At 39.6% G+C, this 20,428-nt stretch overlaps 1 protein-coding gene across 2 annotated transcripts in view; it reads left to right on the top strand.

The window, feature by feature from the left end:
* Positions 1-20,428, top strand: part of GRID2 (glutamate ionotropic receptor delta type subunit 2) — a gene marked incomplete at its 3' end in the record, with an annotated part of 1,404,804 nt that overhangs the window by 1,366,226 nt on the left and 18,150 nt on the right. The window contains exon 17 of one of the 2 annotated variants that reach the window (XM_079766350.1): positions 496-918. The exons of the other annotated variant lie outside the window; for it this stretch is intronic. Coding sequence (XP_079622476.1) covers positions 496-918 — 423 coding nt within the window. Of the gene's footprint in view, positions 1-495; positions 919-20,428 lie in introns of those variants that run through there. 2 annotated transcript variants of the gene reach the window in all.

The raw sequence follows: 20,428 nt of genomic DNA, 5'->3' as shown, positions 1-20,428 counted from the left end.
TGTACCACTTACCTCTAAGAATGGAAAGTTAGAGTTAGGAGCGAGTAGCGCGGAAAGGAACAAATATTTAACTTGGAATAAAATAAGCCTGAAATAAGACACCATGTGTAAAGAAGAGGTGGGGGAAGAGGGGGAATAAGTTGCCAAAACCATACTTTTTATTTGTACAATTTTGCCCGGGTCTGTCGCTGCTCTTATAGAAAGCAATCACCCATCGACTGCTTCCATATTTTGTAGCTGCATGTGGCATATGCTTATCTTAGAGCTTGAACGGCAAGAAAAATATTTATTGTAGATAACCTTATCTCAGAATCCTATTGGTACCCCCAGAACCTAGGACAGTGCCTGGCTCATATTAGGTGCTCCATAAATACTTGTTAAATGAATCAACCCCAAAGTTCAGTTCATTACCTATCATGTTTGCTGAACTACTTTTTTTTTAACCATGGAAGCTAGTACTGATGAGAACCTTATCTTCTTTTTCTTCATCTCCAGGATGACAAGGAAATTGACCTGGAGCACCTCCATAGACGTGTAAATAGCTTGTGCACAGATGACGACAGCCCCCATAAACAGTTTTCCACCTCGTCAATTGACTTGACCCCTCTGGACATTGACACTTTGCCAACACGACAAGCACTGGAGCAAATCAGTGATTTCAGGAACACTCATATTACCACCACCACCTTTATCCCAGAGCAGATCCAGACTCTTAGCCGCACACTGTCAGCTAAAGCTGCCTCTGGTTTCGCTTTTGGCAACGTGCCTGAGCACCGAACTGGCCCTTTTAGGCACAGGGCACCTAATGGGGGCTTTTTCAGGAGTCCTATAAAAACAATGTCATCTATTCCTTATCAACCAACTCCTACCCTGGGGCTCAATCTGGGTAGCGATCCAGACCGAGGCACCTCCATATGAGCATCAAACAAAATCTCTTCACTGTTTCTTTTGTAGGACTCCCTTTGCAAGGAGCAACTGTAATGTTGTGGGACTAACATGGATGTAACATTTTTCTTTTTAATCAGGATTATTAGTAACAATTCTAGCTCTTTCTCCCCCCCTCCCTCTTCTATTTCTGTCTCTCTCTCCCTCTCTCTCTCTCTTTTTCCCTCTCTGCTGATACATTTCCTTCTGCTATTATTCATTACTCAATTTGTTCCCCCAGAATATAGTATACTAGGATCCAATTAGTCCGCTTTTCATATACTGTACTTCAAGTATAGGAAATGTGCACTGAGAATACTAAAAGTATATATGCAGGATTAATTTTACATAAAGGCCTCTTACGTAACATTTCTCTATTTTTTTGAAGATATAATTGCAATAACTTCAGTCTTTCACATTCTTCTGCTGCATCCATACAATGCTCCACACTGCTGTTGAGTGTCCTTTAACTGTGGACCAAGGCAACCCCTGCAGTGTCTATAAAGTACTTTAAAGACCATTCAGGCCACATAATATGAGAATGCAATTTTGTAGGATTACAAAAAAAGCCATTAATATGCCAGTCAAGACTACAGTTAAAATTACTCTTGCACTGCAACAGTGCATATGACCTTTATGTGATTGTACAGTATTACAAGTTTTTTCTTATGTACAGTAAACTTTATCATACGGCAGAAGCCTCTACTGTGTTAAATAAATTAGTATCTCATATATATACATATATATGCACCTATATAACGTGTATATATATATTGAAAGGCGGCCATTGCTATTGCAATTCATTTAATAAAGCTTTAGTTTAAAAAAAAGAAAAGCATTGTATACAGGAACTATGTATAGTGCAGGGGGTCTTTTCAGTTAGAAAAGGCAGGTTGCTTTAATGTTATTCTGATCCGCATTGTTTGCCAACAGAGAATATTTTATACTTTTGTTATTAAAACATCCAGAGCGATTTAATATTTGTTCCTAGATGTAACTCATTTGAATAGGTTTTGCATTTGTTATTCAGCAGTGTATAAAGCTAACCTTGGTAATAATTTTACTTTTAATTCATTATCTAAATGGGGAAAGCTATTAGCCGAACCACATCCGCAACAGCACATAGAGCTCTATGAGAGTTTCAACGTAGATCACTGAAGGTTGATACAGTCTCTTCCAAAGCAGTAAGCCAATTAACACAGCTGTAGTTGGGGAGAGGTGGGAGCCCTGAAGAAATATTGATGTGGCCTTAATTACTGTCATACATTATCCTAAAAAAGAAAATATAATAACCATACTGGGCTCTCTACTAAACCCCCTTTTTTATTCTGTTCTATTTGGAGGAGTTAAGTATTTTTTACATTAGTGCCAAGTGTATAGAAGGATGACAGCAAAAACAGTGCCTCTTTGTGCACAACCCTTTTAAAGTAGCATTCTTACCTGTTAGAGATGTAAAATGAACTTTGTTTGTAATCCTTAAATTAAAACGTGTTAAGTAGGAAGCAAGAACTTATCCTGTGTTCTTAGCAGCCATACACTTATTTTACTCTAATTCATTCTGTGGCTAGGATTGATGTAGGAACCAACCTATGTGATTTGCTTTAGAAGAAATTAAAAGGTATATTCTTAAGGTATATTATATTTTGATGCTAATTCTGTTCTGGGGAGCATCTTGTACTGTCACTGTTTTTGTACTAAATCTTCAAATATTGTCTACTGTGTAAGGCAGAAAAATTTCTTATCATGCAAAAACCATTTTGTTTCCAGGGTAACAAGTACTTAAGTGCATGCACAACTTGTTTTCCCTTGTAACACTCATGATCTCATCCACAACTCTGATTTTAAAACTAAAAAAAAAAAAAAAAAATCTTTACAAGAAGCTATATAGGGACATACCAGATGTTTCAGTGATTTTAGCTATCAAACTGTTAACCATGTACAATATTTAAAATAGGCCTATTTTGATGTATTGCCTATTATACAAATACACAAAACACTTTTTGGAGGCCTCAGCTATGAGTGGCAGAGCTTTCTGTGTATAATTTGTCTAAATAATTTGTCTAATAAAAATGTTTTCTAAACTTGCTCTCATACCATTGAAGTCTTAACTATAAAATTTGAAAATGCTTACTTCCTCACCTATTGAACTGAATTTTTCTAAAAATTTATCTTGAGTTCATTAATGCATAAAACACATTAAGTTTTGCTAGTCGAACTTTGCCGAAATGTGTGGCTCTCTAAAAACAATACTAAGTGATGTCCTAAACCAACGAAATACTGCTTTTCTGCTATTTGAGACTATTTGAACCCACAATATATTTGTTTTTCTTTATGGATGTCTCTGTGAGCACTTTTTTGGAACAGATTTATCCTGTTGTGTGTAAACAGTGCAAACACTAAAATAGCAAAATGAGGGTGTGTTGCATAAAAAAAAAGAAAATCAAAAGTAATTATTATACTTAGAATTTACTTATTAATAATTGTTTTGCTGTTAGGAAATAGTCATCATGCTGAATCTATTAATTTGAAATTTAATTGTCTCCAAATTATTCCTAATACATTATTGCATTTGAACAATAATTCATCTTGCATTTAAATTACTCAATGGTTTTCTATCTGGAAATATATTCAATTTAAATTAAAAATTTTTCTATTCTAAAATCCCACTAAAAATGAAGTTTTCAAATGTTGGAACCAGGAGAGATCTAGACCATCTTGCCACGTTTTACAAATAAGGGAAATAAGATTCCAGGAAGGTGGGACTTGCCCACAAGTTTGTCAATCTGAGGCTTAAAACTGGGTCTTTTTTTTTTTTTTTTAACTCTGCCATGTCCCATTCAGTCACATTCACTGGTCCTCGTGGATTGTAAAGGTAGGGATGGCTCAGGTATATGCCTCCACCCACTCTTCTGGCCCAGCCGAGGCTGTAAGTCTCTAGGGACCTTCCTTCCTGTCTGGGCCCACATGGAGCATCCCATTCACCTACTCCCCTTACACATGGGAAAGTGAACACCTTGGCCTACTTCCCCAAGGTCGTGGCTCCTGGCAGCCATCAGTCCAGGTCCTGCTTCTGTCTACTGCTACTTCCTTTAACCATTGTCTGTCCTGGTTCGCACCACTTACACCAACAGGGCTATTTCAAAACAAGACAAATACCTTATATCCATGTGCTTCTATTCTTCTCATACAGTCAATGTATTCCTTTGGTGAATCATTAAGAGTTGTCACTTTTAATCACTCAGAACTTATGCACAGGTTTTGATTTAATCATATATTAGAAAATTGTACAACTTCCTTTCTTCCTCATACATATCAAACTACAGGCAATTTGTTATTTTCTTAATTATGTTATTTTCCATTTCCTTTAGTTTGGGATTGGTTGTGAACTGAATAAATACTTTTAAAAATAGACTTTACTGAATGGTACTTTGCTTCATCAATTAAAAAGAAAAAAAAAAGATGAGAAGACCTATTTACCCCACAAAATGCTTTCTAAGCTGCACAATTGGATAACAAACTATTAGTACTTTATAGTCAGAATTTTTGGAATAGTGGTACACATTCTGTATTATGAGCATAGTAAATAAAGCTGAACTAAGAACTTCTGTGCTGGTAAGCATGGGTTTTACCCTTAAATATACATTTCATGATAATTGATAAAATACAATGGGATCACTAAAAATTGGCTTTCTTCTGCAGTGTTTTCATTTCTAAAAAGAGATTATAGTCCCAATCCTGTGATCAGACATTAATAAATAGCTAGCAATTATGGGCATAGTTATTATTTCAACAAAATTTAGTAGATACCCAACCCCCATGAGATAGCATAAATGAGCTCCCTTGGGTGGAAATGACTTACTGACATTGAAAAATCAGGAAATAAAGCTATTTAGATTTGATAGATTTAATTCAGTCCTATTAGTGTTACTAAAAACCTATTATGTGAAAGCCACTTTGCTAAGTAGTTGCACATGACATAAATGAAGATACATGTTTCCGAATGGGTCTGGGTGTGTTCTACTGTTATCGGAGAATTGTACAGGTGGACTTTCTCCATTGCCAGTGGAGTTCTTATGATATCTTGAGGAAAAGAATTTTCTAAGGCTCACACGGGAGAATGAATGATTTTTATTTGCTTAGACCTATATCCCTCGGTTCCCAAAGTCCCCTTTCCCTTAAACCAGTCCTGACAAAATGTGCAGCTGGGGATTCAGCAGAGCTAAAAGCAAAGCCAGTGTCCACAGTGTCTGTTCCATAGTGAAGCTGGATCCAGCACGGCATCAGGCTAATTCCAGTCCATCGGTCTATTGTGGTCCGTGGTGTGCCATGTGGGCGAGTGTAGAACGTGAAAGCCCCGAAAGGTGTGAGCAGCAAGAGAAAAGGGAGGGGGGCTCCTCTGTATTTCAGATTTCTCACCCTTGCAGTGGCCAAGCCTATTCTGGCCAATGCCCTGTTCTCAGGTGTGACTGACAGGCAAGCACCCTCTCTGTGTCATCCAGACCTCAGGGGGCATGCGTTTGTTTGTTTTTTGTCCAGCCCCTTTCCCCAGGATCTGTGAGGAACAGACCTGGAGAGTGTTACACGGCAGCTTTCTGTCAAAGCTGTACAAATGGCATGCCTGTATTGTCTGGCCTTCCCTTTGCTCCTCTCCTGTTAATTAATTAATAACCGGGCTATTACAACGGAATCACTACCACCCAGTTCTTTCCTTGCCCCAAATCAACTTGCAAGATATAGACTTTCTGAGGTGGCAGAATGAGTCACCCCAAACCAGTGCAGTCGTCTTTGTGCCCAGACAATCCAACCAACTGGTGCAATCCATTCTTGTTCTCCAGGGCTAATTGAGTCTGTCCTCTTAGATTCAGATCATCTCCACAAAGAAGACAGAGATTTCCCAAGATGCCCCGACCTGGAGGCCAAATTTTCAGAAATGTGAAAATTACCACGAGCCAGAGGCAAACTGCTCTCTGACCCTTCCTCCTTATCAATACCTGCACTGCATATCGTTCAGAGAGTGACTCCTACCCTCAGGCGTCCAGGTCAGAAGACACAGATAACAACTCATTTTCTATCCCTGTGGGCTAGTTGTGGTAGGGCTCTACAGTGTTTTGGTTTCAAAGGGACCAAACTCAGCCCATCTTGTTCAGGCTACTTTTCAACTTTCATGAATTTTTATTTATATTGCAACAAAGACTCCTAGCCACCTTTCCTCTCATCTCAGACATAGGTTACACTGCGACCAATGAGCCTGATGAAAGTATAGTGTTCTCCTGACTGCCCCCCATAACAACAGCCTCCACTCCACACAAACTTCCAGAAGAATAGAGACTTCATGGTTTTGCTCCATTTTATAGAGTTGCACAGAGGCATACAACAGTTGCAGCAACAAAAGATCCAGCCTGTTCTGAAGACAGAAACATACTGAAGGAGCGGTCTCTCACCTGCATCCTCCAAATTTCTACATTTTTCAATAGTTTTTTGTTTGTTTTGATTCCATGTAATATTAATAAGTAACAAAGAAAAAACTGTTCAGATTTGAGAAATACTTTTTGTTATCTGAAAGCTCTGCCCTGATTTGTTATTATATACGATTTAGAACCAAGTGTCACCTGTTGACTTATTTTGCACACTTCCTAGAATTTCTTCACACTGAAATCTGGACACATGGCCCGCCCTCTGCTGGAGATAGACGTGGCCCATCTAACCTTTGTGAGGAGTGAGGGCCTGGTTTCTTCTGGAGAAACCCTGTGGTTCCCACTGCAGGATTAGCAGCGTATTTCAAAAGAAACTCTCTGTGAGGTAATAGAAAATGCACAGAAGTTTCAGGGCAACATTAATCCTCATTAATTAAAAACTAACTAGGCTTTTATAACAGCTGCTTTAGAAGGAGGAACATATGTCACAAAATCAAAGAATGACACAAAGAAAGGATGAAAAGCACTGTTTTAATAAATATTTTGCCTGTCACAAGATTTGAAATATGAGAAGGCACACTTTAATTTTTAAAGTTGTTATATTTTATTTTTAAATTGGTGTTACTGAAAATTTTTAGGAACTAAGTACCCTACATCTGTGGCTATTTTTAATTTAAAAAATTGGACATCAATAAACAAATCATAGCTTGCTTATTCACTATGCAGAAGATTCATTATAGGGGGATCTTTAAGAATTAGTTCTTCACCCTACCCGGTTTGGCTCAGTGGATAGAGCATCAGCCTGTGGACTGAAGGGTCCCAGGTTCAATTCCAGTCAAGGGCACATGCCCAGGTTCTGGGCTTAATCCCCAGTAGGGGGAGTACAGGAGGCAGCAGATCAATGATTCTCTCTCATCATTGATGTTTCTATCTCTCTCTTCCTCTCCCATCCTCTCTGAGATCAATAAATATATATATATTTTTAAAAAACAATTAGTTCTTCTAATAAAATAAGATTCAGTTTGCAAAAAATTTAAATTCTATAAAACTTTTCAGGATCACAGCTATTTCCTGGAGCAAGAATACCTACATCTATTTCACACTAGGTAAATAAGGAGTTGATAGTTAATATTAAATGTTCTCCAGAATTATATTACAGTTGACATTCAAATTAATTCTAGCCCTTTATTAATGTCTGTTTTTGAAATTTGGCTATAAGGTATGTGTGTTTTTGAAATAAAAACACTAAAATTAAGTTTAAAATGAGGCATCACATGTCCAGCTCATCTAATTGGGACTCCCAGACTCAGTGCCACATGACTAAGGATTGTAAGCCTTATTGCTCACTCACTCAGTTTTTCCCATGGAAATATCATGGTAAAAATGACTTCATAAAACATGTGTGCAATACCACTTCCCACATGTGTAGTCTCCAAAGTTTTTGGTGTGTCCAATTAACATGGTAAGTCCTATACTATAGCTCAATTGGCAATTAATATAGTTTAATTAATTCTTTCTTTTTCATCATCATTAAATGAAGTTTTTAATTCTTATTCCATAATAATTATTTTGTGTCTCTTAAAAAAAAAACACAACAACTATTAGTACTTATACCTAAACTAGAGGCCCAGTGCACAAAATTCATGCATGGGTAGGGTCCCTAGTGGCTGCTGGCTGCCGGCCGGGACCTCCCTTCCTGAGGTTGGCCGGCTGGCCCTGCCCACTGGTCGAACTCCCGGTGGAGGGGACAATTCGCATATTAGGCTTTTATTGTATAGGATTTTAATAAGACTGCAGAGAGAATATTAGGAACAAAACAATCACACAGGATAAATCAGTGAAACTAATATAATATTGAATGCCAACTGTCATTGAAAAATAAAAAGATGTTGAAAAAAAGAGATCAATCAACTAACACTTTCTGAGCACCTACTATGAGCAAGGCACTATGAGATTTCCAAACTGGCGTGCCCAGGCACACTCCTGGGCCTGAAGCGGTTCTAGCACTGAGGCTTTGATCCCCTCTCTCAGGGTGGTGGGGTGAGCCTCAGCTGGTTTTCTGCCCAGGGGCAGTTCTCTGCATTTATACCGGCCTTTCCTGGGAGAGCTCCCAAAGTTATAGAAACAAAATACCAACATTTGAAAAGTTAAACAAAAACTCATGGTTTAAATAACATAGGAAGACAAGAATATGTTGTGATTCAAAGTACATTTAATGGTCAAATTGGTGCTATAGAGAAAATATTCTATGAGAAGAGAAGAATGCAGCTGTGTGGCTTGGGGTGGTTTCATGTTTCGTGGGAGAAGTGGAAATTTAGCCTAATCACAGAGAATATGGAGAGGTCAGAAGAATGCAAAAGGGCTTCCAAGCAGAGGGTACAATGCCGCGAAAGGCATGTGCGGAGGAGCAGTAGCCCACGATGTCTGGAATATGAGTCTCATGTCAAGAAATAGCAGGAAGTACGGTTTGGGTGAGATTGAGAAAAGCCTGTAGGCTGGGCTCAGGAGATCACACTATCCTGTCCCTTCATCCATTCATGTGTTCATGTGTTCAACATATGTTCACTGAGGTCCCACTACGTTCCAAACACTATTCTAGGAATAAATAGAAAAGTGTTTTGGCAGAGGACGCACCAGTACACAAGGCAGAAATCCCTGCCCTTCTGGAGACAGAAAGTAATCGGGAGAAATAAGTGAAGTACCTAGCCTGTTGAAGATAAATGCGGTAGAGAAAAATGAGGACGAGGAGCAGGAAGGTCTGAGTGAGAGTGGGGACTTGCTATTCTAACTAAGGCGGCCAGGGGAAGCCTCACTGATTCGTGGACATTTAACTGAAGCTTTACGGGGAATGAGGGAGTTACCATGTTGTTATCTTCAAAAGAGCATCCCGGACGTTGGGAAGAGCTAGGACCACAGCTCTGAGGTGGGAGTGCGCTGGGTACGTCTGAAGAAGGAGGATCAATGTGGCTAGACCAGGATGGGTGATGAGAAGGAGGGTATTAGGAGAGCTCAGAAAGGTAACACAGGACTCACCTTATAAGGCTTCGTAGAATGCTGTAGGGATTGGGCTTTAATTCTGCAAGACATGGGAAACCACTGGAGGGTTTCAAGAGAAGTGCAATGGCTGTTACTAAACCCCGTAGGTTGACTACAAAGCCAGGTGTAAATCCGTCTTGGGAACAGAGATACTCCCACTTTCCCACCCTCCCTTGGGCCTAATTATTTGCTACCATTTGAATATTATGGGAGAATGGCATGGTGGTGCCAGAAGTTGGCTTTGCCTCCTTTTTAACTTCAGCCCTTAAACCGTCCGAGAGAGATCGGAGCTGGGCTGGTGTTCCCAGCGGCTCACAACCACAGACGGTATGGAGACCTCCATCGTGGGCAGTGGCGAGCCACTGAAGAATTTGACCAAAGGAGAAACATGCTCTTAAAGAGATTGTTTAAAAAGATGATGCTGGCAGTAACTCATAGAAGGGAATGGATAAAAGGCCAATAAAAGGCTTATGCTAAGTTTCTGTTTCTTTTTTTGAAATGTCATTGTTAGTGTATAGGAATACAGTGAATTTTTGTACATTGATTTTGTATTCTGAAACTTTACTGTACTTGTTTATTGTTTCTAATAGTTAGTTGTTGTTGTTGTTGTTTTTGTGTGTGTGTGTGTGTGTGTGTGTGTGTGTGTAGTCTTTGGGGTTTTCTATATAAAGAATCATGTCATCTGCAAAAAGTGACACTTTTGCTTCTTCCTTCCCAATTTGGAGGCCTTTTATTTCTTTCTCTTGCCTGATTGCTCTTTGACTTTGAATGGTGGGCACACAATGCAACATACAGATGATGTATCACAGAATTGTACACTTGAAACCTACAGAATCTTATTAAACATTGTCACCCCAATAAATTCAATTTAAAATATAAAAGGCATGTGCCATTGTTCAGGTATGAGCTGAACCTCTGCAGCATCCCAAGAAAGGAGAGAAGATACAGATGGTAGATGTGTTTTGAAGGAAGAATCGAGAGAACTTGATAAACTGAATATAGAATATAAAAGAGAAAAACAAATCGAAGAGGATTGATTTTTCAAATTCAGATGCTAGGAAGATGGAAATAATTCTACCCAAAAGTGTTAAACTCAGAAGGATATCTGTCTTATTAATCTTCCTTTATCTTTTAAGTTGGGGGGGATTTACAGAGGAGAAATTATAGAATTGAAAACTATTTCTATTCCTTCATTGGCAGACTGGATTCATAACAGGTGGAGGGGACCTGAGGGATGATCAGGAATCCATGGCTTTTAAACTGTGCTCCCCAGTTCCTAAGGGATTAGGTCATGATAGGGATGCAGCCAGGTGAGGGGGGGGCCCCCCACTGGGCAGTTCTGCTCTGATCTCTTCACGTATTTCAATTCCATTTAAGATTTCCCTCACCCTCCAAATAATACATTACTGACAGATGACCAAAACCTCACACAAATGTTTTCTGAGGCAGCCCATTATAGCATTCAACAATTTTAATCATTCAATTATTCTTCCTTACAGTTGGTCTTTGTATTGGGTTGAAAGTTGCCCCCTCTTGCTTCTTTGAAAGACTACAGAACAAGCTTTATCCCTTTTCCCACATAACATTTACCATGTTTCCCACACAGTAAGTACCCAGAATTGACTGAACTGCCCTGTGACATAGTGACAGTGACTCAGATCCCACAATCAGGGCTTGAAATAGACCCGACGTTTCCAATGTCCTTGAGGAGAGAATGAGCTGAAGCAAGTCCCCTTGCATTAAACGCGCTAGAATGACCATGTAGCAGACATACCTGAATAGATATCCAAAAGGTGTTTCTAAATACAGACTTGTCTTATAAAAGGAACAAACTAAAATTAGCCCAAACATGACAAATACCTGCTGTGTGAAAGCGGGTATATTTGGCACTATAAAGTCAAATCAAATGCCTGTGGAGCTGTGTGTGGCTCCGTAACTGCTGTGTGCTTTTAGTTCTGAGTCTATCTCAGTTTGCAAGTTCAGGAGGCATCCACTAACAGTTAAGGGTACTATAAGGGAATGAAGGGATAGGTCTGAAATACTCATCATCACCAATTCTATTCTTCGACAGTTTAAGAGGTGAGCTTTCACCAAGCAGGTGCCATCGAAAACACTACTTGGGTTTCATTCTGGTTGTTGTCCGCTGGCTCTAACTATCGATCACCCAACATTGAGGTCATGACAATGGTTTACTTTTAAGAGGTCAAAGATGATTTCTTGATTCTAAGGGGAAAGAAATGTCATATACCAAATTGTTTAAAAAAGGTAGTATGTGCCTTTATAAATTTAGAATAACTTGTGTAAAACCTACTTTTCATATTGTTCGAGAATATAATTCCATGCAACTTACTCTTGCCCCACAACCTCACCTTTCAATATAAGCCATGAGTCACAGAATCATATACACATACAACTAATCTTTCTTTCCTATAAAACAGAATAGCACACAAATTGTGTACACATCTACACAATGTAAGAATTTCAAACTAGTTTGCAGAGGTACATGTTTCTGAGTTGCACTTAATAAAACACATGATATATATCCTCAGTTAGAATTATTCCAAATGCGGGAAATCTGAAGAAGCCAGTTGCCAATTTCTGCTTCAATTCTCATCTTTGCGGGCCAGTATTGGCGTTCTCCTAAATACAGCGACCACGGAGACGGAGGGCAAGCACACCATGTGCAGGCACAGTGCTAGGCACTGTACACGTGTTTCACTTCGCTCTCATAATATCTCTGTAAGATTGCTATTGCTGGTACCAACTGAACAGTTTAAAAAACAAAATCTAAGACTCTGGAAAGTTAAGTAATTGGGCCAACCTTATACAGTGAGCAAACGGCCAAAACAGAATTCAAACCCACATCGCTCTGACCCAGAAATCCATGTCCTTTCTACCACAACAAACTGCTCCCAGGATCAAAAAAGAGTTGGGAGGAAAGTCCCTCATCGCTTCCAGGGGCTTATACATAGACGATGGGGAGCCATAAAAATCAACTGGTCCTCACTAGCTGAGTGTGTTTTCGATACAGAAACTACAGTGGTGGATAAAATAGTCATAGAAGATGAATGTGAGTGATGCATGCACTGCGGTAGCTCAGAAAAGGGAAACAGATTCTGAGAAACACCCACCCGCCAGGTGAGTCTGCAGCAGGGACCTGCTGCTCAAAGACCAGCAGACCTGCTGTCATCCGCGTTCTTTACCTCTGCTAATGGTGCCAGCAACTTTTCCAGCCTAGTTCCCCTCTTCCTTAGAGTCTCTCTAATGGAAACATTAGGAAAGCGAACCCCTACTGAGTCAACTTACACAATGCTCTCCTACCTGACCTGCTTCTCCGCGGCCCTCCTGCTACCAGACAGGTCCCGCCCACGTGCGCCGCTGCCTGCACCCATTGCAATGCGTCTCGCCAGTTTCTCTTTCTCAGATCGCGTCCCTCCTATACATCTTACTAGGTAATCTGACTAAATTGCTCCTCAGGTCAGGTGGCTCCACGGTTTCATTTTTTTCCATGGTATGTCTATGGCCCGCTAACTAATGACTGAGCACCTTAGCCAAGATCTCTTCTAGCAGGAAGAACTCAGGCAGCCTTCCCCGAGAAGCAACATGTGAGCCAAGGAGGTGGGATTTTGACAATTAGAGATATGAATGTAGGCTATCAAAGCAATGTGCAAAGAGGAAATGGGAAAATGTAATTGCCAAGTGGAGGACCAGGAATAGGCTATTTGGCTTATGGAGACGGACAGAAGATGAGGCAGGAGAACTGGTTCATTACTGCATTCTACTATTATATTCTGAGAGTCCATTGTTTACGTGTATGAACCAAGAAGCTAGGCAGTGCACTACATACAGGCAGGCAAGACTCCCAACGCTGTTATGGCAGAGACGTTGTGTACGTGCATAACTACAACACAGGGCAAGTATGACATGCCCCACAAAATGATACAGAGTGATAGGAATTCAGAGAAGGGAGAGATAATACTCTTCTAGATATCCTTTTATTGAAATACAGCAACTTTAAATGATATATGATAAGTACTTAAGAATAGTCCAGAATGTTTTGAGAATTCTGAGAAAAGCACAATCTTTTCTCACCCACAAGGGTAATAAAATGTCTTGGTGGAGAAGACAGTTTGGAAACTGGGCTTAAAAAGGAATATAATTTTCACAGATATCTATTAGGGAAAAACATTTTTAAGTAAAGGTCAAGATGTGATTCAAGTCACAGAGAAGAAGAAAAAGGGCATATTTGAAAATGATCAAATAATTTGGCTATAACATATGGCCCGTGAAGAACAGGAAGGACATAACACGACAAAAACTATAAAAACCAAATCCAACCACCTACCTAATGTTCAAATCTCGTCTCTTTTACAATCTATTCCATCTTTGAACAGCTGTGAATATTAGAAATATGATGGTGTTTACTGTCTACTGCGGAAGACAGACAATTTAACAGGCAATGACAATAAATTGTGATAAGTGCTATCGTAATGGCAATGCAAGGTGATTTGCAACCCAGAACAAGGATAGGAAAAGCTCCCCAGCTAGGATGCTAAGCTAGACCTGGAAGATAATTGAGAGTCAGCCAGGCAAAGGAAATGGGGATTCGTCAGACCAGGTGGCCAGCATATGCCAAGACCTGAAGCCGGAGGGCAAGATTTGTTCCAGGGACTGAAAGAAGTCAAGCCACACTGGAACTTAGAGGGAAAGGAGAATATTAAAAGAATAAAATGAAGAGGTAGAAAGCAGGCCTTGAAATGCTTCATAAACCACTTTAAAGTATTTGTATTTTTTAAGGAATCAAGTTCCTGGCTTCGCTAGGAAACCATTGAAGAGCTTGGAATGGAATAGTGACCTGATTGAATTCTTATTTTAAAGTTTCACTCCAGCCCTGGCTGTGTGGCTCAGTTGGTTGGGCATCGTACCGTGCACTGAAAGGTTGCCAGTTTGATTCCTGGTCAGGGCATATGCCAGGGTTTCGGGCTTGATCCCTAGTACAGGGTGTGCAGGAGGCAGTGGATTGATGTTCCTCTCTCACATCCATGTTTCTCTCCCTCTCCCTTCCTCTCTCTTTAAAAAACAATTTTTAAAAATACTTTAAAATCGGAAGAAGGATCACTTTAACTGCCCTAGGAGAGAGTGTGGAGTGCAACCATAGCTGAGAAAGTAGAGCAGTTGGGAACCATATGTGACAATAGAGGTATAGTCCTAGTCTCTGGTAGCAGCAGCAGAGAAAGAAGGAGGTGGAAATATTCTAGAGACAGTTGTGGTGAGAATGATGTCTGAGTCTAGGCTTGAGCAATTTTCTTAAGTATTTAGTGTAAGCGAAATTATGAAAGTTAATAAAATTATTTAAGAAATAAGTGAGTCTACTTAGCAGAAAATAAAGCCTGAACATAGAACCCAGAAGAAAATCAACATTTGATCAAAGCACAGAAGAGCTAGCCCAAGCTAGGTGGATCAATTAGTTGAAGCATCGTGCTATGCACCAAAATGGTTGTGGGTTTGATTCCCAGTTTGGGCAAAACCAATGGATATTTCTCTCTCACATTAATGTCTCTCTCTCTCTCTCTCTCTCTCTCTCTCTCTCTCTCTCTCTCTCTCTCTCATTGGTCCTGGAGAGAGGATTAAAAATAAAATAAAGGACAGAAGACCTAGCTAAAAGAGAATGCGAAAGAAAAACTATAGGAGTAAGTAGTCTTAGAGTCAGAAAAGAGAGTATTTCAACCCACAGTGGTCAATATTTTCAAATGCCACTCAGCAAAGTAGAAGTACCCATTAGAATTAGCAACATGAAGGTACTCAGAACAGTGTTGGCAAGAACAGTGTTGAGGAGAGCGGTGGAGACTGAAGCCAGGCTGCTGTTGGTGAAAGAATAAGTGAAAGGTCATATACACTGCTCTTCCAAGGAATGTGGTGAGGAAAGAGGAGATGAAAGGAGTACTATCTAGAGGGGGGAAAAAATAGGGTCCGAGGAGGCTGTTTGTTTCCAAGAGAGGAGAAACTTGAGCACATTTCAATGAAAATCCTTCCTCTTGGAGGGATCCAGTAATGAGGCCAAAGTTGAAGTACACTAGCAAGTAGGTATCCAAAAGGTAAAAAGGGGTGGGGTCCAGGGCACCATTAGTCTTCGACAGGAGAAGGGACCCCTTTTATTGTGACTACATAGACAAGTGTGAGGATGAGCATGCGTGCAAGAAAATTTCTATGTTCAATTGCAGGATGTTTAGAGACAGCTCTGCGGGATTCTATTTTCTAAAAGACGGAGGAAGCAGATCACTGGGGAGGGTCAAGTGTCAGAGATTTTAGAATAAACAGGAGCAACACAGTTGGACTGGTGGCTTTGAGCGCTCAGCTGAGGCTAGAGTCCATGACCTTGCTGTGGCCTGAGCTGTATGTACAATTGTAATCTTTTCAACCATCTCAGCAGCTTCTGTGCAGCCACAGAAAGACTGACAGTCGGATTTAACCTCAGTTGTAGATTTGGTGCAAGTATGAAGAAACAGCTCTGTGACCATTCAATGTGGTACTAAACAGAAGTTAACTTTCATGGAGTGTCCCAGTGGAATATGAAATATAGAGGGAGGCCATATTCTTTAGGGTAAATAATGCTACCTGCTACTTAAAAAATTGCCCACCCCCACCCCAGCAAACCTCAGTGACTTAGCAAAATAGATTATTCTGTGTTCACATAAATTTCAAAGACAAACAGAAAGTTGTCTTCCGTGTGGTGACTCAGACCCAAGGTTTCTTTTATCTGGCTCTCTAATGCTCAAGGACTTTGGAGTTCTCCAGTGGATCTTCTGTAAGCAGCTGGCAGATGAGGTAGGGCAAAAACATGGAGAATTGTGGGAGTTTTAATGCACCGGATCTAGAAGTAGCGCTCATCACTTCCACCCACATTCCACTGGCGTGTCATGTGGCCACATTGAAACAGTTCAGTTTTTTTATGATTTTTTAAATCTTTATTGTTGAAAGTATTACATATGTCCCCTTTATTCCCCCATTGACCTCTTCTAGCCTGCCCCCATCCCACATCCCAGGCCTTCACCTCCCTATCGTCTGTGTCCATGAGTTAGGCATATACACATACAAGTTCTTTCATTAATCTCTTCCCACCCACCTTCCCTCTGAGATTCCACAGTCTGTTCCATGCTTCTATGTCTCTGGATCTATTTTGTTCATCAGTTTATTCTGTTCATTAGATTCCACATATGAGTGAGTGAACAGTTTTGATTAGCATTTGACCTGACTGCTGCCATGGATGCAGAGAGTCAAGGAAGCTCTGTAATAATCTAAACATGAAAGAATAACAGGCTAAATAAATACACAAAACAGTGGAAATAAAAAGAAAAGCACATTGATTTTTTCTGAAAAAATTAAAAGAATTTGGTGATTGCTTAGATTAAGGATGATAAACAAGGTTCTGTCTAACACAGCATTTAAAAAGTTATGAGGTCAGCCCTAGCTGGTTTGGCTCAGTGGATAGAGCGTTGGCCTGCAGACCAAAGGGTCCCGGGTTTGAGTCCTGTCAAGAGCATGAACCTTGGTTACAGGCTCTTCCCTAGCCTGGGCTCTGGTCAAGGTGCATGCAGGAGGCAACTAATCGATGTGCTTTTCTCACACTGATATTTCTGTCTTTCCCTCTCCCACTCTCTCTGAAAATCAATGGAAAAATATCCTCGAGTAAGGATAAAAAAATAAAATAAATTAAATTAAATTAAAAAATGATGAGGTCAAAATCCAGGGTTAGTGAAGCCTACCCAAACCATCCTATTGAAAGTTATGATCCCTTCTCCCAACATGTCCCATTTCCCCTTACATGGCTCAATTATTTTTCAAAACACATATTACCTTCCTGCATACTGTGGAATTTACTTAGTGTTGTCTTCCCCAGTCCACTATAATGTAAGCAAACCGAGGAAAGGTGTTTTCACTATTTTATTCATTGCTTTTTCTTTAGTGCCTAAAACACTAAAGAAATGACCCTCCTCTCACCTATGGGGGGGGGGGGGTCATTGAATTATTACTGTTTGAATGATTGAATGGCATGAGATTAACAAGGTCCATTCTGAAAAGGTCAAGTTGAAATTCAAAATACACACACATATTTACTAGTTCTGGCTTAGCTGCAGAAAGTGAAGGAAGATTCAAACAACATGACAGAGATTCAAGGCTGGGTGTCTGGAAGAACAGTCGACTCAGTGAGAGTACTTTGTAAATGGAGTAAATAAGGTATTTCATTTCAGAAATATCATATTTGAAATGAAGGTAAAATAACCAAGTGGATATATCGGGTGGGTCAAAAGTAGGTTAACAGTTGTGAGTACATGAAACATTTTACTCTTGTATTATTATTTATTTATCATTGTATTATTTTCCATATGAACAACTGTAAACCTACTTTTGACCCACCCTGTATTCAGCAGGACATTAAAATGTAAAACCTGGGTTTAGCCAACACATTCAGAATTGAAGTCTCAAGGTAAGAAGATGCAAAGTTATTTAATGGGCCACGGAAATTTTTGAGCAGCCAAATTATATGATCTAAATCTAAAAGATAATTGGGGATAATTTATCTAGTGACCTCCTATTGGATAGAATAACAATATCACAACTTAATTCTATCAAAAAATATTCTTAAAAGAAAAATATTTATGGCATTATTTAAATAAACATCAGTGTACTTATAGAAAGTGTACTATATATATATATGCACACAGAAAAAATTTAAAACTTTTCTCACGGTTCTCAGGTTGAAAAATGATCAGCAGCTATGCCCTCTTGTGGTGTTTCTGGATACAAACAGGCCAACAGCTCCAGGAGTCCTGAATTGAACTAGTTACTCTTTGACCACAAGGTGGAAGAAGAATCCGCTTTTTATTATTTTCATCTGTGTCCTTGGAGAAACAAAGACAACCTTTTTTTTCTCCTCACAACCTTTCTCTTCTTCATATCTAGCCTATCCTCAAAGTAATAGCTAAAACAAGTGGATATTAGCAAAATCTGGCTCAACAAATACAAATGCCAGATAGATGACCTGAAGTTTTTATAGTTCAAATTTTCAGTAAATAACAAGATAAATCCTTTTAATTGCTATTCTAAATGTTTACATTTTTTTATTTTATCTAAATTAGTTGCTATGAAATTTAATAGGAAATAAGTAAAAATATTAATGCCATATCTATACGCAAAAATATTTACAAATATTAAAAACAATGTCCAAGCTCCACACAAACTAATAAATAGGTTTTTTAAATTAAAAAGTGCTAAATGTTCCAGTTTTGACTTCACTTAATAGAATAGTTAGCCTGATATTGAGCTAATGCTGCTTCCTATTCATATACCAAAAGGTAACTTAGCCAATGACCCCAATGTGATCTTGGTCAAAATCAATTTTCCAATCCAGCACACAGCACAGAAAAATGTACATTTCAATAATATTTTTGCTGTCATATTTTTCCAATTTTTCTTTATAAAATATTTACTGAAATTAAAGTAAAATATCCACATGGTCCCATATTTTTTTTTATCCTCATTAGAATATTATGGGACCTTTGAATTTTGGAGGCTAATTGTTATATAAGGTTTAAATATCCACAGACTCTCTAAAACCGATAAAGTATGAGTTTCAGAAGTATCTAAACCTCTAGAGAATTTTATAAAATTCCAAACACTTTAGCAAGTATCAAAAAGCTGAATAGTTTGTCTGATTATAGCCAAAATAATAATAACAGTGGTTTCCCTTAATTTCCTTTAGAACACACTAGTAAAATGAACATGAATGACTCAATAGACTTAATATGATTATTTAGAAGCTCAGACAGAAAATAAGGTAAAATAAAAACAGTCCTTAACTTACAAAAAATTCAATTTCCAGAAGCTCACTTACAAGTCACTTATTTTGAACACATGGTATGTTATTCCATAGAGAGTAAAGAAAGATATATATAATGGTTGCTTTTTAGGCTAGCCTGTTATTTTATTCTAGAGTCCTGGTGCATGGATTTGTGCACCAGTGTGGTACCTCAGCCTGGCCTGTGCCCTCTCACAATCCGGGACCCCTCAGGGGATGTCAGAGGCCCAATCCACAGATTTGGCCCCATCCCTACAGGCCAGGCCAAGGGACCCCACTGGTGCAGGAATCCATGCACCAGGCCTCTAGTATGCATATAAGATCTTTAGTTAATCTCTTCCCACTCTCGCCCCTCTCCCCTTCCCTCTGAGATTCATAGTCTGTTCCATGTTTCCATGCCTATGCATTGAGCGTCTGCCTCCTGGTGGTCAGTGCGCATCATAGTTACCAATTGAAGTTCCATGTTTCCATGCCTATGCATTGAGCGTCTGCCCCCTGGTGGTCAGTGCGCATCATAGCTACCAATTGAAGGGTTGAATGGTCAAATAGTTGAACGGTCGCTTAGGCTTTTATATTTATAGACTAGAGGACTGGTGCATGAAATTCGTGCATAGGGGGTGGTCCCTCAGCCCGGCCTGTACCCTCTCACAATCTGGGACCCCTTGGGGGAGTCCGACTCGCAATCTGGGACTGCTGGCTCCTAACCACTCACCTGCCTGCCTGCCTGATTGCCCCTTACTACTCACCTGCCTGCCTGATCACCCCTAACCGCCTCTGCCTGCCTGCTTTATCGCCCCTAACCACTCGCCTGCCTACCTGATCACCCTTAACCATTCGCCTGCCTACCTGATCGCCCCAACCACTCTGCCTGCCTGCCTATTAGCCCCTAACCACTCTGCCTGCCTGCCTGCCTGATAGCCCCTAACCACCTCTGCCTCAGCCCCCACAGCTTCATCCAGAAAGACATCTGGAAGGTCGTTTGGCTGTCTGGCCTAATTAGCATATTATGTTTTTATTATTATAGATTATTGAAATATCTTTATTAAAATTTTCAAAGTCAATATTTTTACATTAAATATGTTCTGTACAAAGAGAAAATACAATAATATGAAAGAGCATAAAATTTTAAATATTTTTTGAATACTGGTATCCTGAGAAAATAGACTTAGTGTCATTATCGAGAGTCTAAAAGCTGGGG

Source organism: Cnephaeus nilssonii, assembly GCF_951640355.1.
Source record: "Cnephaeus nilssonii genome assembly, chromosome: 1".
NCBI lineage: Eukaryota > Metazoa > Chordata > Mammalia > Chiroptera > Vespertilionidae > Cnephaeus > Cnephaeus nilssonii.
This window is presented reverse-complemented; position numbering and strand designations above follow the sequence as displayed.